Genomic DNA, 16,775 nt, shown 5'->3' with positions numbered 1-16,775 from the left:
ATCCTTTGCTTTGAAAAGTGAGTATAATGCCCTCATGTCCACATTTCCAGGAGGAAAAGTAAACAAATCCAAGTGTGTGGTGACTGGCACCTCATGGTCCAGGAGGGAGCACGACGCAGTGTGTGCGCAGGAAGTGAGCACTCCTGTGAGTGAAAGGGGGTGGAGCCTGCCTGCAGAGCGGTGAGAAAGTCTCTCCATGTTGCTCCCTCAGAGGAGTCCTGCTAGTTCTTTTTCTGTAGTAGGACAACCTACACCCTCCTTCTGAGTCCCCCAATTCCCCCCCCACCACTAAAACAGATGTGGGGGAAAACTAGCAGCAACGAAGAATTATTAGACAACGGTCAGAGCTGATCGAAGTTTTAAGAGGCTGCCTTGTAGATGGCAAGTTTCCTGTCACCAAACATAAGCTCACCATCAGTCAGCAGGGAGAGTGGCAGGATTCCGCTGTAAATTCTTGCAGGACTTAGTAGAAAGAAATACCTATCACACTTTTTTCCCCCTTTCTTCTAGATCTTTCTATAAAAATGTGTCCAGGGCATGGATGAAGCACCAGATAAGAGCTAACATTCTTGTGGTTAGCTGGACCGATGATTTGGTGCAAGCCACTCCCCATTGGTCAAATGAAGTTTGGGGCTCAAAGAAATGTGAGTTGTGCCCTCCTTTTCTCCCCCCTCCGATCCCTCCCCCTGGAACATTCTGTGACTACAGACTGTGGCTCAAAAACGGGGATGTTCCAAGTCTGACTCAGTCACCAGCCTTGGAATTAGGGTTGTCCCGAGGAGATGACACAGACAGCTGGGAGACTATCTGGTGGCTTTTGAAGAACCTGACCTACTCCTGGGGCTCAAAACCCTCAGCTCCCACTCTGACTCCCAGGGCCTGAAATGCCAGCCTCACAGTCACTCCCTGGGGATCTGAATACACCCCTACCCACTCAGGGGTCCTATAATAAAATGCAAATTAGGTCTTTATGCAACAAAGGGGTGGGAGGAGGGATTTGCTGACAACCCTGTGAGTGCCTGGCAGAAGGCCCTGGGGACTGATGGCACCCCATGGAGGGAGGTCAGGAAAGAAAGGAGAACAGAAAAGGGAGAGCACTCAGAACGGGTCAGAGGCCTTGGGCAGCCCCCACTTCATCGCCAGTGTGCCCTGGGTCGGGGGGATAATCCTGGGTCATCAGCCTTGGGCATTGTCTTAGCCGCGTCAGGACCCCCACCCTGAGCATCACAGACTACACTTCCGGCCTCCTTGCATGTGATGCTCTGTGCTAACCAGCAATTCTCCAGGCCCAGAACCCAGAGACATCTACTCTGTCCCTCTCATTTCTCCCAAGACCCCAGAAGTCAGGACTCAACACTAAGAGTGGGGCCTGATGGGGTACAGCTTGGAGAAGAGGCATGCACAGAGGGTGGAGAGCCATCTCGGATCCAGCTCCTGCAGAGTAAATCAAACTGCCCTCCTCCCCCACAACCCGCTCTGCAATCCTTTCCAATCAGGGAGTCTAAAATTACCATATTTACAGCATCTGCAGCCAAGCCAAGCACTAAACAAGATGAATAGCGGTGACGCACGAGCCTGAGTGGGAGCCTGGGTAGAAGCATGCAGCCGGCTGGGCTGGGTGGTGCTGGGCTGGGCTGGGCTGGGCCCTGGGGGCGAGTGAGCCACAGCTGGAGAGTGAAGACAGTCCCAGGCAGGGGTCCTGATGGATGAACTCACCCAGCACTAAGGGGAGGTAGAGGAAGGGGTGGTGGGTGAGGAAGCCTCGGTATCTCAGCCTTCTTAGAAAAAGAGAGAGAGGAGGCAATTAACAGAGAGAGAACATGAGAATATGCTGCTGACTTTAGGTTTCTCTCCTTCCTCCTCTGCCTCCCTCCCCTTAAACTCTCCAGGAGGAACCCACTGAGGCCTCCAAGCCAGGATGCCTTCCATGGAGTTTCCTTGTGTGTATGTGGGGTGGGGGATTTCCAGCAGGGTTTTGCTCTGGATTCTTCCAGTGGGGACACCCATGCCTTGTGAGTTTCCTTCCCAAGCAGCCTTTTCCAAGGACGCTCTGTCAACCTACACAGATCAGTGACTTCATTCCTAAAAAAGGCCTGCAGGTCTGGGTGCTTTCGTTCTGGAGGAGACTAAGGCCAGGAATGACAGGGAGCGTGTTCTGCTTCAGGGTGTCCCAACACTTTTTGTCCGAGCCTGGCTGTTCTCTCCCCAGAAGGAAAAACGCCCAGGAAAAGAGGCTTGGTGACTCATGACCTGCTCGCTTGCACTCGGAGTTTCAGAGCTAGGAGGGAGCTACAGACAACAGACAGAGGGAAAGAGACAGGGCCAGGGAACCCGGGCTTGTGGACTCTAAGGCCAGTGCTGTGTCTCCTGCCCCAGAGGTTCACCATGGATTCTGTGATGCTCCCAGGTGCTGAGGAGTGAGCGGGGCTCCTGGACCCCAACACTCCTTCCTTCAGCCAGAGCATCTTCATTTTGAGCTGTTTTGTGGACTGGGCTTCTCTTTATGTTTTCAATTCCTTTCCCCAAAATGTTCAGTGACTTGAGTAAAGTCACTGGCCTGTATGAGCCGACAGGAAGTGGAAGATAACAGTGGGTGGCCGGAAGGAAGGCAGAATGAGGCGTCTTTAGAAACAGATGGAATGTAGCAGGAGATGCTGAGAAAGGGGGTTAATCCCGACATAAGGTCATGATCAGCACTCACATGTGAACCAGCCCCAAGAAGAAGACGTCTCCCCTGAGAGATTTAGAGCCAGAAGCCACCTGCACTAATCCTGCCGGAACCTGAACCCAGATCCCAAAGTGTGAGCTGTTGGTTAAGCACCGATCTAGTCCAGGACAGCCATTTGTAATAGGAGGTGAGGAGAGGCTGGATTTGCTGGTGCTTGAGTTGGAGCTGCACAAAAACAAATGTTTCCAAGCTGAGGCCATCATGAAATAGGCAGACCATTCAGCACATGACTAATTCTGGCCTCACCCTCAGGGTGTGCTAGAAGGAGAAAGTCCTGATAAACTGCACAGAGGTGTTTCTGCTCTTCTCACTTGCCCAGAATTGCCAAGAGTTTGCCATTAACATTAACATGGTAAGAACTGAGTGGAGTTGGTCGCCCGAGATAACAGCTCCTGTTCCCACTAACCTCTGCCCTATCCTAGGTAGGGCCCATGCTAACCCATAGTAGCCAGAAGTCCTCCTCTCTTCTCCTCCCGCCTCTCAGAGCACACCTCTGTCTCCTCCCTCCGGCTCCTCTTTCTCACCCTCAAATGGTATTCCTCCAGTTTTGGGGCTTCTATTTTTTTCTTCCAACTCTGTCTGCTCTCCTTGAGTGACTTTACTTTTCATTGGCTTCATTTATCACAAAAACCTGTGACCTCAGCTACAGCCATCTTCCAGAACTGCCCACATATATTCCCAACATTCTATGGTTGTCTCAAATCACACATGTCCAAGACTGATCTCATTATCTATGCTCCCTTGCTTTCCATGACAAGCCCCTCTTTTCCTGAAGGTTCCTACCCTGTCTCCTCTCTCTCAGTCAACGATATCACCAGCTACTCAGACATCCAAATGGAAAACTCTGGACCCTCCCTCTCCCTCAACAAGGCCTGACAATGTTAACTCTGATGAGTCCTCTAAATCTCTCCCCTTCCCATCTATGCCACCATAGCCCCAGATTAGGCTCTCAGCTCCTCTCTGCTGCTCCCAGTCCTTCCTCCAGGATCTCCCAACCTTGGATCTCCCTCCACGGTATCAACTGGAGACAACTGTCTAAACACAGATCTGATTATTCCGTAAGTAAAATATTTGCTGGTGACCCACTGTGTGCCAGACTTTGTGCCTAGAACTGGGAATACAGTGGTGGATACAGCAGGTATCTTGTAAGATAAGGTAAGATGTGAGGTAACTCATATCTCAGGGAATCAAACAAGAAACAAGCTCAAAAACAGATACGTGAATAAAATACTCTAAGTTGCAGGGTAGGATATAATGGGGTGGGGTGGGTATCTGTGCCACCCCTTGCAGAAAGACCTTCAGAGGCTCCTCATTACCTACAGAACAAAGTTCAGACTCCACTTGGCAAGCAAAAGTCTTACTAATGTGGCCCAATCTATTTTTCAACTCCCTCTCCCACCACTACCTTCTTCCGCCCAACCCCCTAGTCTGTGTTCCATGTCCTATTCATCGGTGAATCCCAAGCCCTTCACTCTTGGCAAATAACAAGCAGACAATGAATACTTAGGGAAATCAATGTGTGGACGAGCAAATGATGGATAGGTGTCTATAGGCATGCCCTCTCCCCTTTCTTACCTCTACTCTGGTGAAACTTCTTTACAATAGCCCCTTCCTTTGGGTCTCCAAAATGTTTCTCACACTGTTTCTGCCCCAGGTACTCATAATAATGTCTTTCCTACTAGACAGTTAAGGCATTAAGGACAAGGGCAATATTGTTCCATTCCGAAAAAAATGCCTGACACACAGCAGGTGCCTGAAACATGCCAGTGGAGTTGACTGTGAAGAGCCTGAAGCAAGGGGAAGTGAGTGTTGTCTTTTTTTAGATTGTTTCCTACAAATACTCCAGTGGCCATAATATTTGGGTGGAAAAAAGAAGCATGAAGATATCCACTGCCAAGTGGGCAGTCAGAGGCATACACCTCTTTGCTCAAGGAACAGCCTCAAAGAGCCCAACTTTGTCCCTGTGTCTTTGCCTTTGAAAATAATTTTGCACAAACAAAGCAGAGAATAATGAACCAGATATGTGCCCATGGAATCTGGTGCTCAAAGATATGCCCTTATCCATCTGAACAGAAACTCATCTGGATCAGGAGTTGGTTCTAGGGCTAAGCTTCACATGATCTGTGAAGAACCAACCTCATTCATCCTAGCGACAGAATATTTATTTATTCCCAAGGACCTTAAGTGAAACCTAACTCCTTTGCTGCTCTCACACCCCGTCCCTGGAACTCCTTAATCACTATTCCCTAAGCCCAGAATAATTGAACACAGGGGTCTGTTGGTTTATGGCAAATGCACTCGGAGTCCCTGCCTTCTTTGGTAGGATGGGAGGAAGGTGGACAGGTAACCAACCATGAAAAAACTTCAATAAAAATCTGATTACAGGTAAGAATAAAAATAAGAGGTAGATTTTGTGCATGTTTTTAGGCTTGGTGCCTGCTCTCGGAAAAGTACTGGGCATGTGCCAAGCTACCTGGCTTACCTAGATCATTGTTGACTCTTGAATTTCACACATGGTCACCTAGTCCTCCTTTCTTTTTTCAGTCTCCCCAGAAAGCACCCCACCCCTGACCTGGGCATTTCATTAGTCCTATCTCTTTAGGGACCATTTCAGATTTTTCTTGACAGTCTTATTTTATTCACTCTGGTTCAATGTCGCCAACCCAACAATTCTCAGCCAAGCCTCCAAAGGAAATACAATCTGCCTGCTGCGTCAGATCACTTGGAAACAGACACGATTGGCTTGGAGTCACTCCATGCAGGGCTGTAAAATTGTTCTCTCCTTCTAAGTGGGTTGGGTTAAGCCCAAGCTGAGGCAAGAGATTTCCAAGGAACACAGAGCAGAGGACTGTAGTAAGTGGTGGTGATTCAGTCAGTGGTCCTCTTGCTTCTGAGTCAGTATTAGCCTTCCTCCAGCAGCAAGTATGCGTAGGCGGCCTTCACAGTCAAACAAAACAGTGAGGTCTTCAACACTGGGGTTCATGAAGCAGTTTACAAGAGTAGTGGGGATGCAGGCTTGGTGTAAATCTCTTTATTCCTGCCAAGTTCTAGTCTAAATTTTTGTGTTTCCAAGATAAATGAAAGTTAGTTAAATTGATTTTGAGATTTATGTATCTCGTGTAAAGTTGGCAGGGTGTCCACAGTTCCATTAGGCCAACTCCACCAAATACCATTGAAATTCTGATACACATTTGTCTGAAGGTCTCCTTGGACTTTCAAATGGGGTTAATTTCTTCTTGGACTTAATTTTGCAATGTGTCATGTTTTTGTTTTAATTACCTGAGAGGCTGTCTGGTGTAACAAAAAGAGTTCTAGATTAGGAATCAGAAGTCCCAGTTATATCATTCACAGGGCAAGTCATTTAATGTGCCTCAGTTGCCTTATCTACAAAATAGGAATTGTGCTACTTGCTTTGAAAATCATAAAGCATTATACAAATGTAGGGAGCGGTTGGCCCCAGTGGTGGCTGTGTGGTTGAAAAGGAAGTGATTCTCCAGGTCCCATTGAAGCTGTGGCCCAAAACAATGTGGCAGGAATATGAGTGATCAGATGAGCAGGACACTGACTGCCCTTTTAGAAGACCTAGTTCTAACTCAAGACAAATCCTTCCATCTCATTAATTTGTATTTTTATATAATCTTTTATTTTAGATAAATCTTAGAAGTAAGCCATTCAATCTTGTACCCAACCGAAGAATTTTTCTCCATTTTTTTCCACGAGGAACATAATGTAAATTCTTGATATTCAATAATATGTCTTTATTGAATCATTTCTAGTCCCAGATTTCTAGCTTTTAGGGAATAGGAATAAAAGTGTTTGACTTCAAATAATTTAGTATTTTGGCAAAATGTGCTTGTAAACAGATAATCATGGAGAAAAAGCTAGGAGGGCAGTAGTAGAAGAGTGACAGGTTCTCTAAGGCAGGAGTTGGCAAACTACAGCCCAAGGGCCAATTCCAGCCCACTACCTATTTTTGTAAAGAAATTTTTTTAGAACATAACCATGCTTATCTGTTTACATATTGCCTACGGCTGTTTTTACACTACAATGATAAAATTGAGTAGTTGGCAGAAATAATATGACTTGCAAAGCTTGAAATATTTACCATCTGGCCTTTTACAGAAACGTTGCTGACCTCTGCTCTAAGGGAATCAGAAATCTTACAAAGATTTAAGTTGGGTTAGCGAATGGGAGAAAGGCATTCCAGCTGACTGGAATAGTAAGCACAAAAGAATGGAGTTATTAAAGAATATTTGATGTTTAAAAAGCAATCGATGTCTCCTTGGTATAAGACAGGGAACAATGGGAGATGAGGCTGGAAACATGGGCTGAGTTTGGACAGAGAAAGACCCTGTAAGTCAAGGCTAATGGGTTTGAAATCCATCTTGTAGACCTTTGGTCTCCAAATAGGATGCATGCCCCAGAGTTACATAAGATGATCCATTAGAATTTAGTAGTCAGAAAGTACTAGAATTTGAACTTATTTTTTTCTAGGAAATAAAAAACATGGTCTTACAATATTTGATATAAATATTGACAATGGAGTCCTCACATCCATTGTTATGTGTCATGAATTGTTCATGAGATATCCTGTGGCAAGATTAGGACCTGCACATTGCAGAGGGGGTAAATGGTGTCCTCAGTCCTCACTCCCCTGGGGCTTTCAATGACATACAAATCACTACACTTGCACATTCCTGACTCATTGGATTACGGATATTATCAAATTTAACCTAACACACACAAAATGGACAAGTGGATTAAAATATTCCCGCACGGAAACAATGGATCAAAGATAATATTAGTAGTATAAGCACAAGCAAATAATAAAAATAATAGCATTGATACTGCCCTTAGAACAAGTTTTCTTCAGTCATATTACAAGGCGAAGACAATGACAAGATATTAGCATGTAACAAGAAGTCAAACCAAAACAATTAGAAATTTCCAAGAAAACTATTAGATATAAGGATTTATATTATTTTCATCACAAATGAACTATCTCCCCTGACATATTTATTGTGCTTTGAGATATTACGTAATGACAGTATGAAGCCATCATAATTGACAAGACATTTTAAGCTATTGCTTACTTCATCTTTATCTCAGCCTTTAAAAAAATTAATTTTGTGTATGTTTCATAAAGTACATAATATATTAGGAAACTAATACCTGTGTATAATATAAAAAGAAATATATGTATATTGGGAGTACCTATTCAAAATTGTTTACTGATGGGGTGTTAAATCAACAAAGATTGGGAACCACTTCCACACAAAATAAAGGACCAATGGGGATCTCAACAAAAGAGGAGATGGGATGAGGTTTGTTTTGTGAAAGATCTCACAGGCTGCCATGTAAAAGATAGACTCTTGCAGAGTGGCCACTTAAAGCCATTTTTAAGTGCCCAAAGATCTTGAAACAAAAGTTGTAATACTAAGAGCTGTTATGACAAATTCCACTTTGCCAGCTCTTTCTTCTTTAAGAAATGAATGGCTTCTTCAGGCCCAAACAGGGCCCCAAAGAATCCTGACAATACAGCTTTGCTACAAGCCGTTAGTTGGGTGACATGGGCAGATTTCAGGGATGAGAAAACACACCCAAGGAATACCGCATGCCATCTAGACTCAACTTTCCCCTCTGACCTGCATGGGTTTCCAAGGCAAAGGGGTCTTCAATCACGAGGGCTCTTGCCACTGTTTCAGCCAGAGGGGCCATTCCCCCACCTGACAGGCATGATTAATTGATTCTGATGCACAGACACACTCTGAGGACTGTGTATATAAGATGTGGCTTCTGGGAAGGACTACGGCATTTCTCCTGCTGGAAAGGGGCCAGGTAGGCCATTAGCCTGTTACAGCCAGTTCTCCTTAGCCACCTAAGGAGAGGTTCTTTGCCACAAAGAACCCAACTGTCAGATTTGAAGAACTTAACCAATATTTGTCAGATCTTCAAGAAAAGAGGAGCCTGAACTGAGCTGAGCAGAGAAAGGATTTGCAGCCCTCCCTGGAGATCAGCTTGGGCAGTCCCAGGAAAGCACCAGCACTGGTCTAGAGCCTAAACCTACACATCTGGCAACATCACAGAGGGCTTCCTTCTCTGTGCTCCATGAATGAGGACATACCCTCTTCTTTTCTGCCTATCTTTTTCAAGAACTTGAAGGGGCAAAGTGAAAACAAAAACAAACGATAGCAATGACAACCACTTTATGGTCAAAGATGTGGGTGTGGGTGAAGAAAGCATGCCCTGTCTGTCTTTCCAAACTTCACATCATCTGGCCCTACTCTTCAACTCAACCTTCTTCCCCACATGGAGTCTTTATTCCAGTAATGTCTGTTTCCTTCTTTCGAACACACCATCCAATTCCATTCTTTGCTCTTTGTTGAATTTTACTCAACCTTGGAATCCTCACAAGCTGTCATTTCTTCACAAAGTGTCCCTCACCACCCCTAAACCCACCCTCTCTTTCTTCTGGTTGGCTAGAGAGATTCACATTCAATTAGAGTCCCCTTGTGTGTTTTTCTGATTGTTTCAGGTCTTCCCAGCTGACTTTCTTTCGGTTGGGGTGTCATTATATATTTGCATAGCACCTAGAACCATGCTAAACCCTGTTTTGTAAATACTTATTGTTTGATGATCCTACTAGTGGTACATGTTACATAGAGAAATGAGGGAACAAGCTGAGCAATAAATAAGTCTCTCATTTCCACACGAAGAGTAAGATCTTGGGAAGGTGGCAAGTGAATCAAATTGAATAAGGGAGGGCTGAATAAGTCATCTGTAATGACTTTCAGGGTTCATGTAAGTGGAGCTTATCTCAATTGTCAAGGATTTCTAGCTAGAAGAGGTCTGATGATCCAACAGTGTTGTGGTGTGGTCTGCAGTAGAGTCCTAGGCTCTTGAACCTTGAACAGGGTGCAAGGAACTCAGACGATCCAATGTTTGCCTCCAGTGGATCATTTGAATTCTCTAGATCCTGTATTAAAAAAAAAAAAAAGGAGCAGGGTAGGATTCCCTCACGTCCTGGAGGCATTTGGAAGGGGCTGAGCATGGGCAGCTCTATCCAGTGGCTTCTCTCTGTCCCTCTGTTGCTTTGGTGCAGCTGCTCACAGTGGATGCCAGCACAGAAATGCTCTTCTGAGGACACATTCTGCCAGGATTATAGGCCTTAAAGGAGATACTGACACAGAAGACCATCCTAACACTCTCTTACAGCATTGATAAAGAACAGCAAACACAGGAGCCAACAGCAGCCTGGAGGATATGGGCCCTGTTAGAGGCCACAGTTTAGCATCTTTTCACCCAGATGAGGAAGAAAAGTCCCTCCTTTCTCACCCCTTCCCCAAAATTAAAACAATGAAAATCAGTTCTCATTATCCCGATAATTAAGTCCCATTCAGCCAGCTGACAGCGGCCAAAGAATGATTTTTCTGTGCTGCACTGTGTGGCTGCCCTCCATGGCCCCATTCATGGGCCACTGTGTGCATTTAATCACCCTTAGCTGGGCCGAGCTAATGAAATGCTGGGGCCTTGCCCTGCCCTGACCCTGCTGCTATTTCTATCTGAGCTCAGCACGTCCTTTGCTTGACAGTTGCAACCGAACAAGCAGATTTTTCTCTCCCATCTATGGAGTGTAAAGAGCCTATTTTGGCAGCCTGTGGGGCTGGGGACCCCTCTGGAAACCCAGTGAATGCCCCTGGAGGTTAACGTGCAAAGCTGTTTTCCAGACTGAGAGGCGGGCGGAGGAGGGGGTGGAGTGCTGGCGACTTGGAGGCAAGGAGGCTGTGGCTGGGGGCTTTTCTGGGGCAGAAGGGGAAGATGAACCTGGAAGAAGCATGGGGCCATGAGGTGGGGCTGACTGATCCATCCTGTCGCAAACCTGAACAAAAGCTCTTTGTCAGTTATCAAAAATCTCCCTCCCTCACTGGGGTCAAAGTGAGAAAATCCATTGCACTGGGTTTCCAGTTCGCATGGCATGGAGAAAGGGGGGATCCCTGTGGAGAGAGACTGCTCTCTTGAAGTTCCTAGCTGTTGTTTTAATGATTTCCCAAGATTCAGAAGTTAGGGAATAAGATGGCAAAATTATAGGCATTTATCCATACTAAAATGTAGGGATTTACACTTAGCTAGTGGGGAAAAAAACTTTCTTTGAGGGAAGTTGTAGAAAAGAGGCAAAAACAATGTGTTAAATGTGATGGCATGGTGGCTTTATATAGAAAGGACATATCTAAAGAAGGACGTAAATCAGGGGTGACAAACTCAAATGCCCTCAGGGGCCAGAGAGATCAGAGGTCACCGAAATGAGAGAAGAGAGACAGGTGGGAACTGTGGCCAATTAGAAACCACTGGGCCAGCCCCACCCCAGGGCAGGCTGGTCCTGCTCGGCCCCAGCTCTTTTTTGCCATACAAGTAGGCAGGCCCATGATTTTCTGTAATTTGAAAAAAGAGAAATCAGAAAGCTCTATTCTTATACAAAATCTCCCAATTGTTAATGTTAGAAACTAATTCAAGATGTTGAAAAAGAAAAAAAAAGGGGTGTGCTAGCCAAACAAACTATGTTGGCATTCTGTGAGCCCACCCCTAACATTAGCAGAGCCTGGGGCAAGAGTACAAATGGAGGCCCCCATATCATATGTCTAAATATTTAAAAGTATAAATCAAGCTGACTAACTGTTAAACAAAATATATTCTGTCTGTCTACAACGAAAAAATACGCCTTCCTAAAAACCTGGCAGCCAGGTGTGAGAATTCAGAGTTCTGGGACATCTTGGAGTTGCACACAGACACGGGGCAGCAGAGAAGAGCTGGCTCCTGGCCCCCGGCCCTCCCCTTCCCACCCCAGCTCCAGCCTGCACACCTATGGGAGTCGAGCTCTGTCTATCCCCTGACACCTCACACAGCCTCCCCTTGGCTGCCCCTCTGGCTTAATGCTCCTCACATCAAAGGTGCAGACTGCCCTTAGGAGGACAGACTCAAATGGATTTGGTGACATTTGACAGGACTCTGGGGACCTGGGGCCCAGAATGTGAGGTGTCTTGGCTCTTTGGCCCATGGGACTGGAAAGAGCCAGAGCTAGGCTCTTTAAAGTGTGGGGTCCAAGTCAGGGTCCCCTCCTAGCAAGACCTAAGCATGTTACTGGCCCCAGTTTGAGATCGCTGACTTAAATAAACACCCAGAAATGAAGACGTCTTGATGCTTTGCCTGGGTTTTTGACCAACTAGCTACATGACCTTGGGTAAATCATCATCGTTTTGTGAACCAGTTTCTACATAATTAAAATGGGGACAAAATACCTCTTCTAACCAATTCATTTGAAAACTAAAATGAGATTACATATGAAAATATTTTAAAGCAGTAAATAAAGAAATAAAAAGGCCAATTAAGAAAAAAAAAACTGCCACAGACAGAAATTTTATCAAAGGGAGCATATATGTGAAGGTCTCATTCAAAATATCCCACTAAGAGTCTTTTTAATCTCAAGATACGGGCTAAATCTAGAACTAAAATGATAGTACTTTTCATTAACGTTGTTTCCTCTTTTCCAACAATCCCTTAGGATGGGTCTCCTATCACACTGATCTTAAAAGGACATTGCAGAGGTAAATAAAACAAAAACAAAAGTGAAACCTGTTTCAGTGATTCGTGGCTTCTTTTTAAGAGCAACCTCCTTTAACCAACATTAAGGTAGGATCTCTATTTAGGGACAGGTGCTATTATTGTGACAGTCATTCTAAAAATGTTGGGTGCCCCTTTTTTTTTTTTTGAGGCGGGATCTCACTCTGTCGTCCAGGCTGGAGTGCAGTGGTGCAGCCACGGCTCACTGCAGCTTCTACCTCCCAGGCTCAAGTGATCCTCCCACCTCAGCCTCCTGAGTAGTGGGGACTATAGATGCTCACCACCACACCCACCTAATTTTTTCAATTTTTTTTGGGTAGAGACAGCATCTCTGTTTCCAGGCTGGTCCTAAACTCCTGGACTCAAGGGATTCTTCCACCTTGGCCTCCCAAAATGCTGGGATTACGGGCATGAGCCACTGAGACTGGCTGGGTCTCAATTTTTAATGAAAGAAAACCAATAGGAAAAATAGCAAAAGGGGGAAAAAAGACTACTTAAAAGAGTAATGGAATACTAAAAAAATTCCACAAGGATCTAAATCAATAATAAGACTGAACTTTTATTTTTAAAGATTTAAGGAAAATTAACTTCAAGCTGTAGAGTTAGACAAAATTTTACGAAGGATTACTTGAGCTACCAGGAAACATTTATGTGACAGTTAATTTAAGAGTTCCTTCCAAAGAAATAGAGTTTGATAGAGATAATAATGCAAAAGCATGACTGGCCTGGTACTGAAATGGCAATCAGGAGGTTTTTGACCCAAGCTGGGCCAATCAGATGCTCCCTTGAACAGAAGGTGAATTTTGAACAGAGGGACAAAGAGAATGGAGATGTCAGGAGTTCCATCCCATCCAAGTGGAGTGTCCTGACCAGACCTGTGGGACTCTTGTGACCCTTGTGGTTCCTGCTTCCTAGTTTCTGGAATTTGCCTGCTTCTTACCCATTTCTAAGACTGGTTCATCAGCCTTCCCTCAATCCTGTGGGACCCCTATATCCTTCTGTTAAACTTTGGCTTACGTTAGCCAGAGGTATTTCTGTTGGATGCACCCAAAGAACCTTAGCACATACAATAGTACCAGTGCACTGTGGGTCCTGATCTCTGGTCCAAATCACCAAGGGCTCCTGGAGACCTTTCGTGTGGCTGACCACAGTGAGCATGTATCTCACTGAGGGATAGGAGAGACTTCACACAGAAATAGTGGTACTATCCCAGGCTTCCTCCAGTCAGTTACACATACTCATTTTTTTCCTTGGTTTTCCTGAAATGTTGGAATGTTCCTTTGCTTTTCCACTTCATAGTATGAGCTGTTCATAAAACAGCCAACAGAATCCTAGCACTTCGGAGCAAGCTCCCAGAATGATTTTTGTAGTTGGAATCTGTATGACAGTGAGCCAGCCTGGTGATCCTAAGGCCTGCTGTAAGCTCGATGTGTCAATATCACATGCTTAGAAATTAGGTCCCAATGCACCTGACTGCCCTTAAGAGAAGTCAGTGGAAAAGAGTGGCGGGTTTGCCAGGTGTCGGAATGGGAATATGCAGAAACTAAAAATAATGAAGAAGGGCAATATGCGGGGAGTGAGGGGTGGGAAATAAAAAAGATCTGGGAACTGATAGTAGAAGGTGCCTGGGTCACAATCACAACAAGAGATGAACAAGAGTATAGGACGTTAGAGGCAGCAAATGCCCTAGGCTAGCTTTTAGATTAACATTTGAAATCAGTGTTCACGTTTATTGTTTAACTTTTAACCTCAGTCACCACTAGAGGTCTAGCCTCTTTGGTCTTTTACCATTACCTGGGTTTCTACTTTGAGATTGTTCTGTACATCCACTAACCATAAGAAGGTGAGGTAATTTGGAATTTAAGAATATAGAGGCTCCAGAACCAAACCAGAGCTAGAGTGTGTTTGAACTTTGGCTCTACAACTTGCTAGTCCCATGAACTTAGGCAAGCTACTTAACCTTTCTGTGCCTCGATGTTCTCTATAAAACGGGGGTAGTAATAATAATAATACATATAAAGCACTTAGTAGTATCCTTGGCATATTAGTGCTCAATAAATATTAGCTACTATCAATCAATCAGCCAACAAATATGTACTGAGCATCCACAATGTTCCAGGCACTGTTTTAGTCCTTGGGACAGATCAATGAACAAAATAGGCAAAGATCTCCACCCTTGTGGAATTTACAGTCTAGTAGGGGTGGGAGTGGGAGGACAGATGATAAGGTATGTTGGCAATGTTATTAATATCTGACCCAATATCCACCCACTCCACTTAGCTTTCTGGAAATCCTCTAGATCTTTATCCTCTTCTTTCAACATTCTGTTCATCTTCGTGCCTTCACTGAAACCTGATTGGCCCTGAGGAGGTGGTTCTTCCCCATAGCACCCAAAAGTGTGGTTGTTGTTTATCTCACTGTCCCATATCCCAGAGCCTGTAGACAGGGAAATGGGCTTCCTTGCTTTCCACTGCTACTTCCAAACCTTTTCTCCTCCTTTATCCTTTAAAAATCACAGCTATTTGGATGTTCATTCCTTCACATTATCTAACCCTTCTCCCACTGAATTGCTGTCATCAATAACCTATTATTCATTTATTAAACACTTGGGCATATAACTCCTCCCTTTCACCCCTATTTTTGCCATAATTCTTGGTGACTTTAACATCCTTGATCTCTGAATTCCTGACCTTCTCACTTCCAGTGATCTATTCTTCCACTTTCCTCAGCTACATTTAAATGGCCACAGCCAACCTTGTCATCACCACCTTTCAAGTCTAGATTTCAATTGTCATACGCTGACCACCATTTTCATCCTTCCAGCCAACCTTCTGTAGTATTTCTGCTCTAATAATTTTTTGACCTCAATAAGACCTCCAATCAATTAAGCTCACTTGCTTGTCTGTTTTTATTGTTTTGTTTTGCTTTGTTTTGTTCTATTTATTACCTCCTCACAGGTCCTTGTTTTCTCTTTACCCATGATCAATTCCATGGTCTGCTATTATAAACACTGCCTTACACCCCTTTGCCCCTCTCTCCTCATGCCAAACTCTCCTAGAAAAATCTTCAAATCTGGTTAAACCCAGCTATTGGCTTAGGCTGAAACAGACCTGAGGCAATTTAAGATTAATGGAGAAAGTAATTCCACTGAGTTGAATGATTACACTTTAAATCTATGACTGCAGTCCTCAAATGAGTACTCAACATTGCTCAGAAAGGCTACATTTTTTTCTATATTAAGTTTATTTTAACTTTTCTAAGGTCACTATTTGTCTCTTCTCCCCTCAGACCTCCAATGATCATCCCCTCTTAACTGATGATCTCAATTCATGTTTTACTGAGAAAACAGAAATAACCAGACAGAAACTCCCTCATCCCTCCACTGTGACATCTGTAAACCTCCTGGCATAGGAATTGTCTTCCTTCCCATTGCAATGGAAGAAGTAGCTCTGTTCCTCTTAAAGGCAAACACCTCTACTTGTGCTTTGCACCCCATCCTCTCTTGATGTCTCCAGGACTTATTCCTAAGGTCATCCACCTCTCTTTTTTGCACAATCAACTTCTTTCACTCTACTGGATTATTCTCAACAGCAAACAAAGTGCTCAGGAATCTCCCATCTTTAAAAATCCTACATTGATACATTCCCCTCCAGCTACAATCTCAGTCTCTGTCTCCCAATTAGTTTTACCTAGTGCCTACAGAATGCTGTTGACTTTTGTATATGGATGTTGTATTCAGCAAACTCAATGAAATCTCTTATTATTTATATTAATTTTGCTATACAATGGATTCAGTGGATTTTCTGTGTAAACAACCTTATTATCTTTAAAGAAAGATAGGTTTGCCTGTTTTCTTTTCAATTCTTATACCTCATTTCTCTTTCTTTTCTCATTGCACTGGTAGGACTTCCAGAATGATATTGAATAATAAGGGTGATAGTAGGTATCATCTTTTTTCTGAAGTTTTACCATTGAATGTGTTGTCTATAAAGGTATTGGTTATATGTTCTTTATCCAGTTAAGGAAGTTCCTTCCTATTCTTACTTTGCTAAGAGTTTATGTAATAAAGGAACTTTGAATTCTATAAAATAATTTTTTTTTTCTGCATCTGTATTAAGACATGTCATCTCTGGTAATATTTTATTTAGAAAATTTTCATCTATGTTTTAATGGATTAGTCTATACTTGTATTCTTAGTTTTGATATCAAGTGCCTCATAAGATGAGTCACTTTCCCTTTTCTTCTACACTCTAAAACAGTTTGTATAACATAAGGGTTAGCTGTTCCTTGATAGGTTGGCCAAACATCCCAGAAATCCACCTAAGCCCAATGTCTTTTGGGTAGAAGACTTTGATTTGGGGTAGCAGTTCATTTCCAACATGGGTTATTGGTTGATTTGGATGTTCCAATTAATTATTCTTGATTCAACTTT

The 16,775-nt window shown here is 43.9% G+C and overlaps 1 protein-coding gene across 7 annotated transcripts in view; it reads right to left on the bottom strand.

The window, feature by feature from the left end:
* The window catches only part of RAD51B (RAD51 paralog B), an 851,179-nt gene that overhangs the window by 138,232 nt on the left and 696,172 nt on the right, over positions 1-16,775 (bottom strand). Inside the window, exon 11 of one of the 7 annotated variants that reach the window (XM_077941276.1) lies at positions 6,474-9,704. The exons of the other annotated variants lie outside the window; for them this stretch is intronic. Within the exon in view, the coding sequence (XP_077797402.1) occupies positions 9,685-9,704 (20 nt within the window). The 3' untranslated portion in view covers positions 6,474-9,684. Of the gene's footprint in view, positions 1-6,473; positions 9,705-16,775 lie in introns of those variants that run through there. 7 annotated transcript variants of the gene reach the window in all.

This window comes from Macaca mulatta, chromosome 7, assembly GCF_049350105.2.
Source record: "Macaca mulatta isolate MMU2019108-1 chromosome 7, T2T-MMU8v2.0, whole genome shotgun sequence".
NCBI classification, from domain to species: Eukaryota; Metazoa; Chordata; class Mammalia; order Primates; family Cercopithecidae; genus Macaca; species Macaca mulatta.
This window is presented reverse-complemented; position numbering and strand designations above follow the sequence as displayed.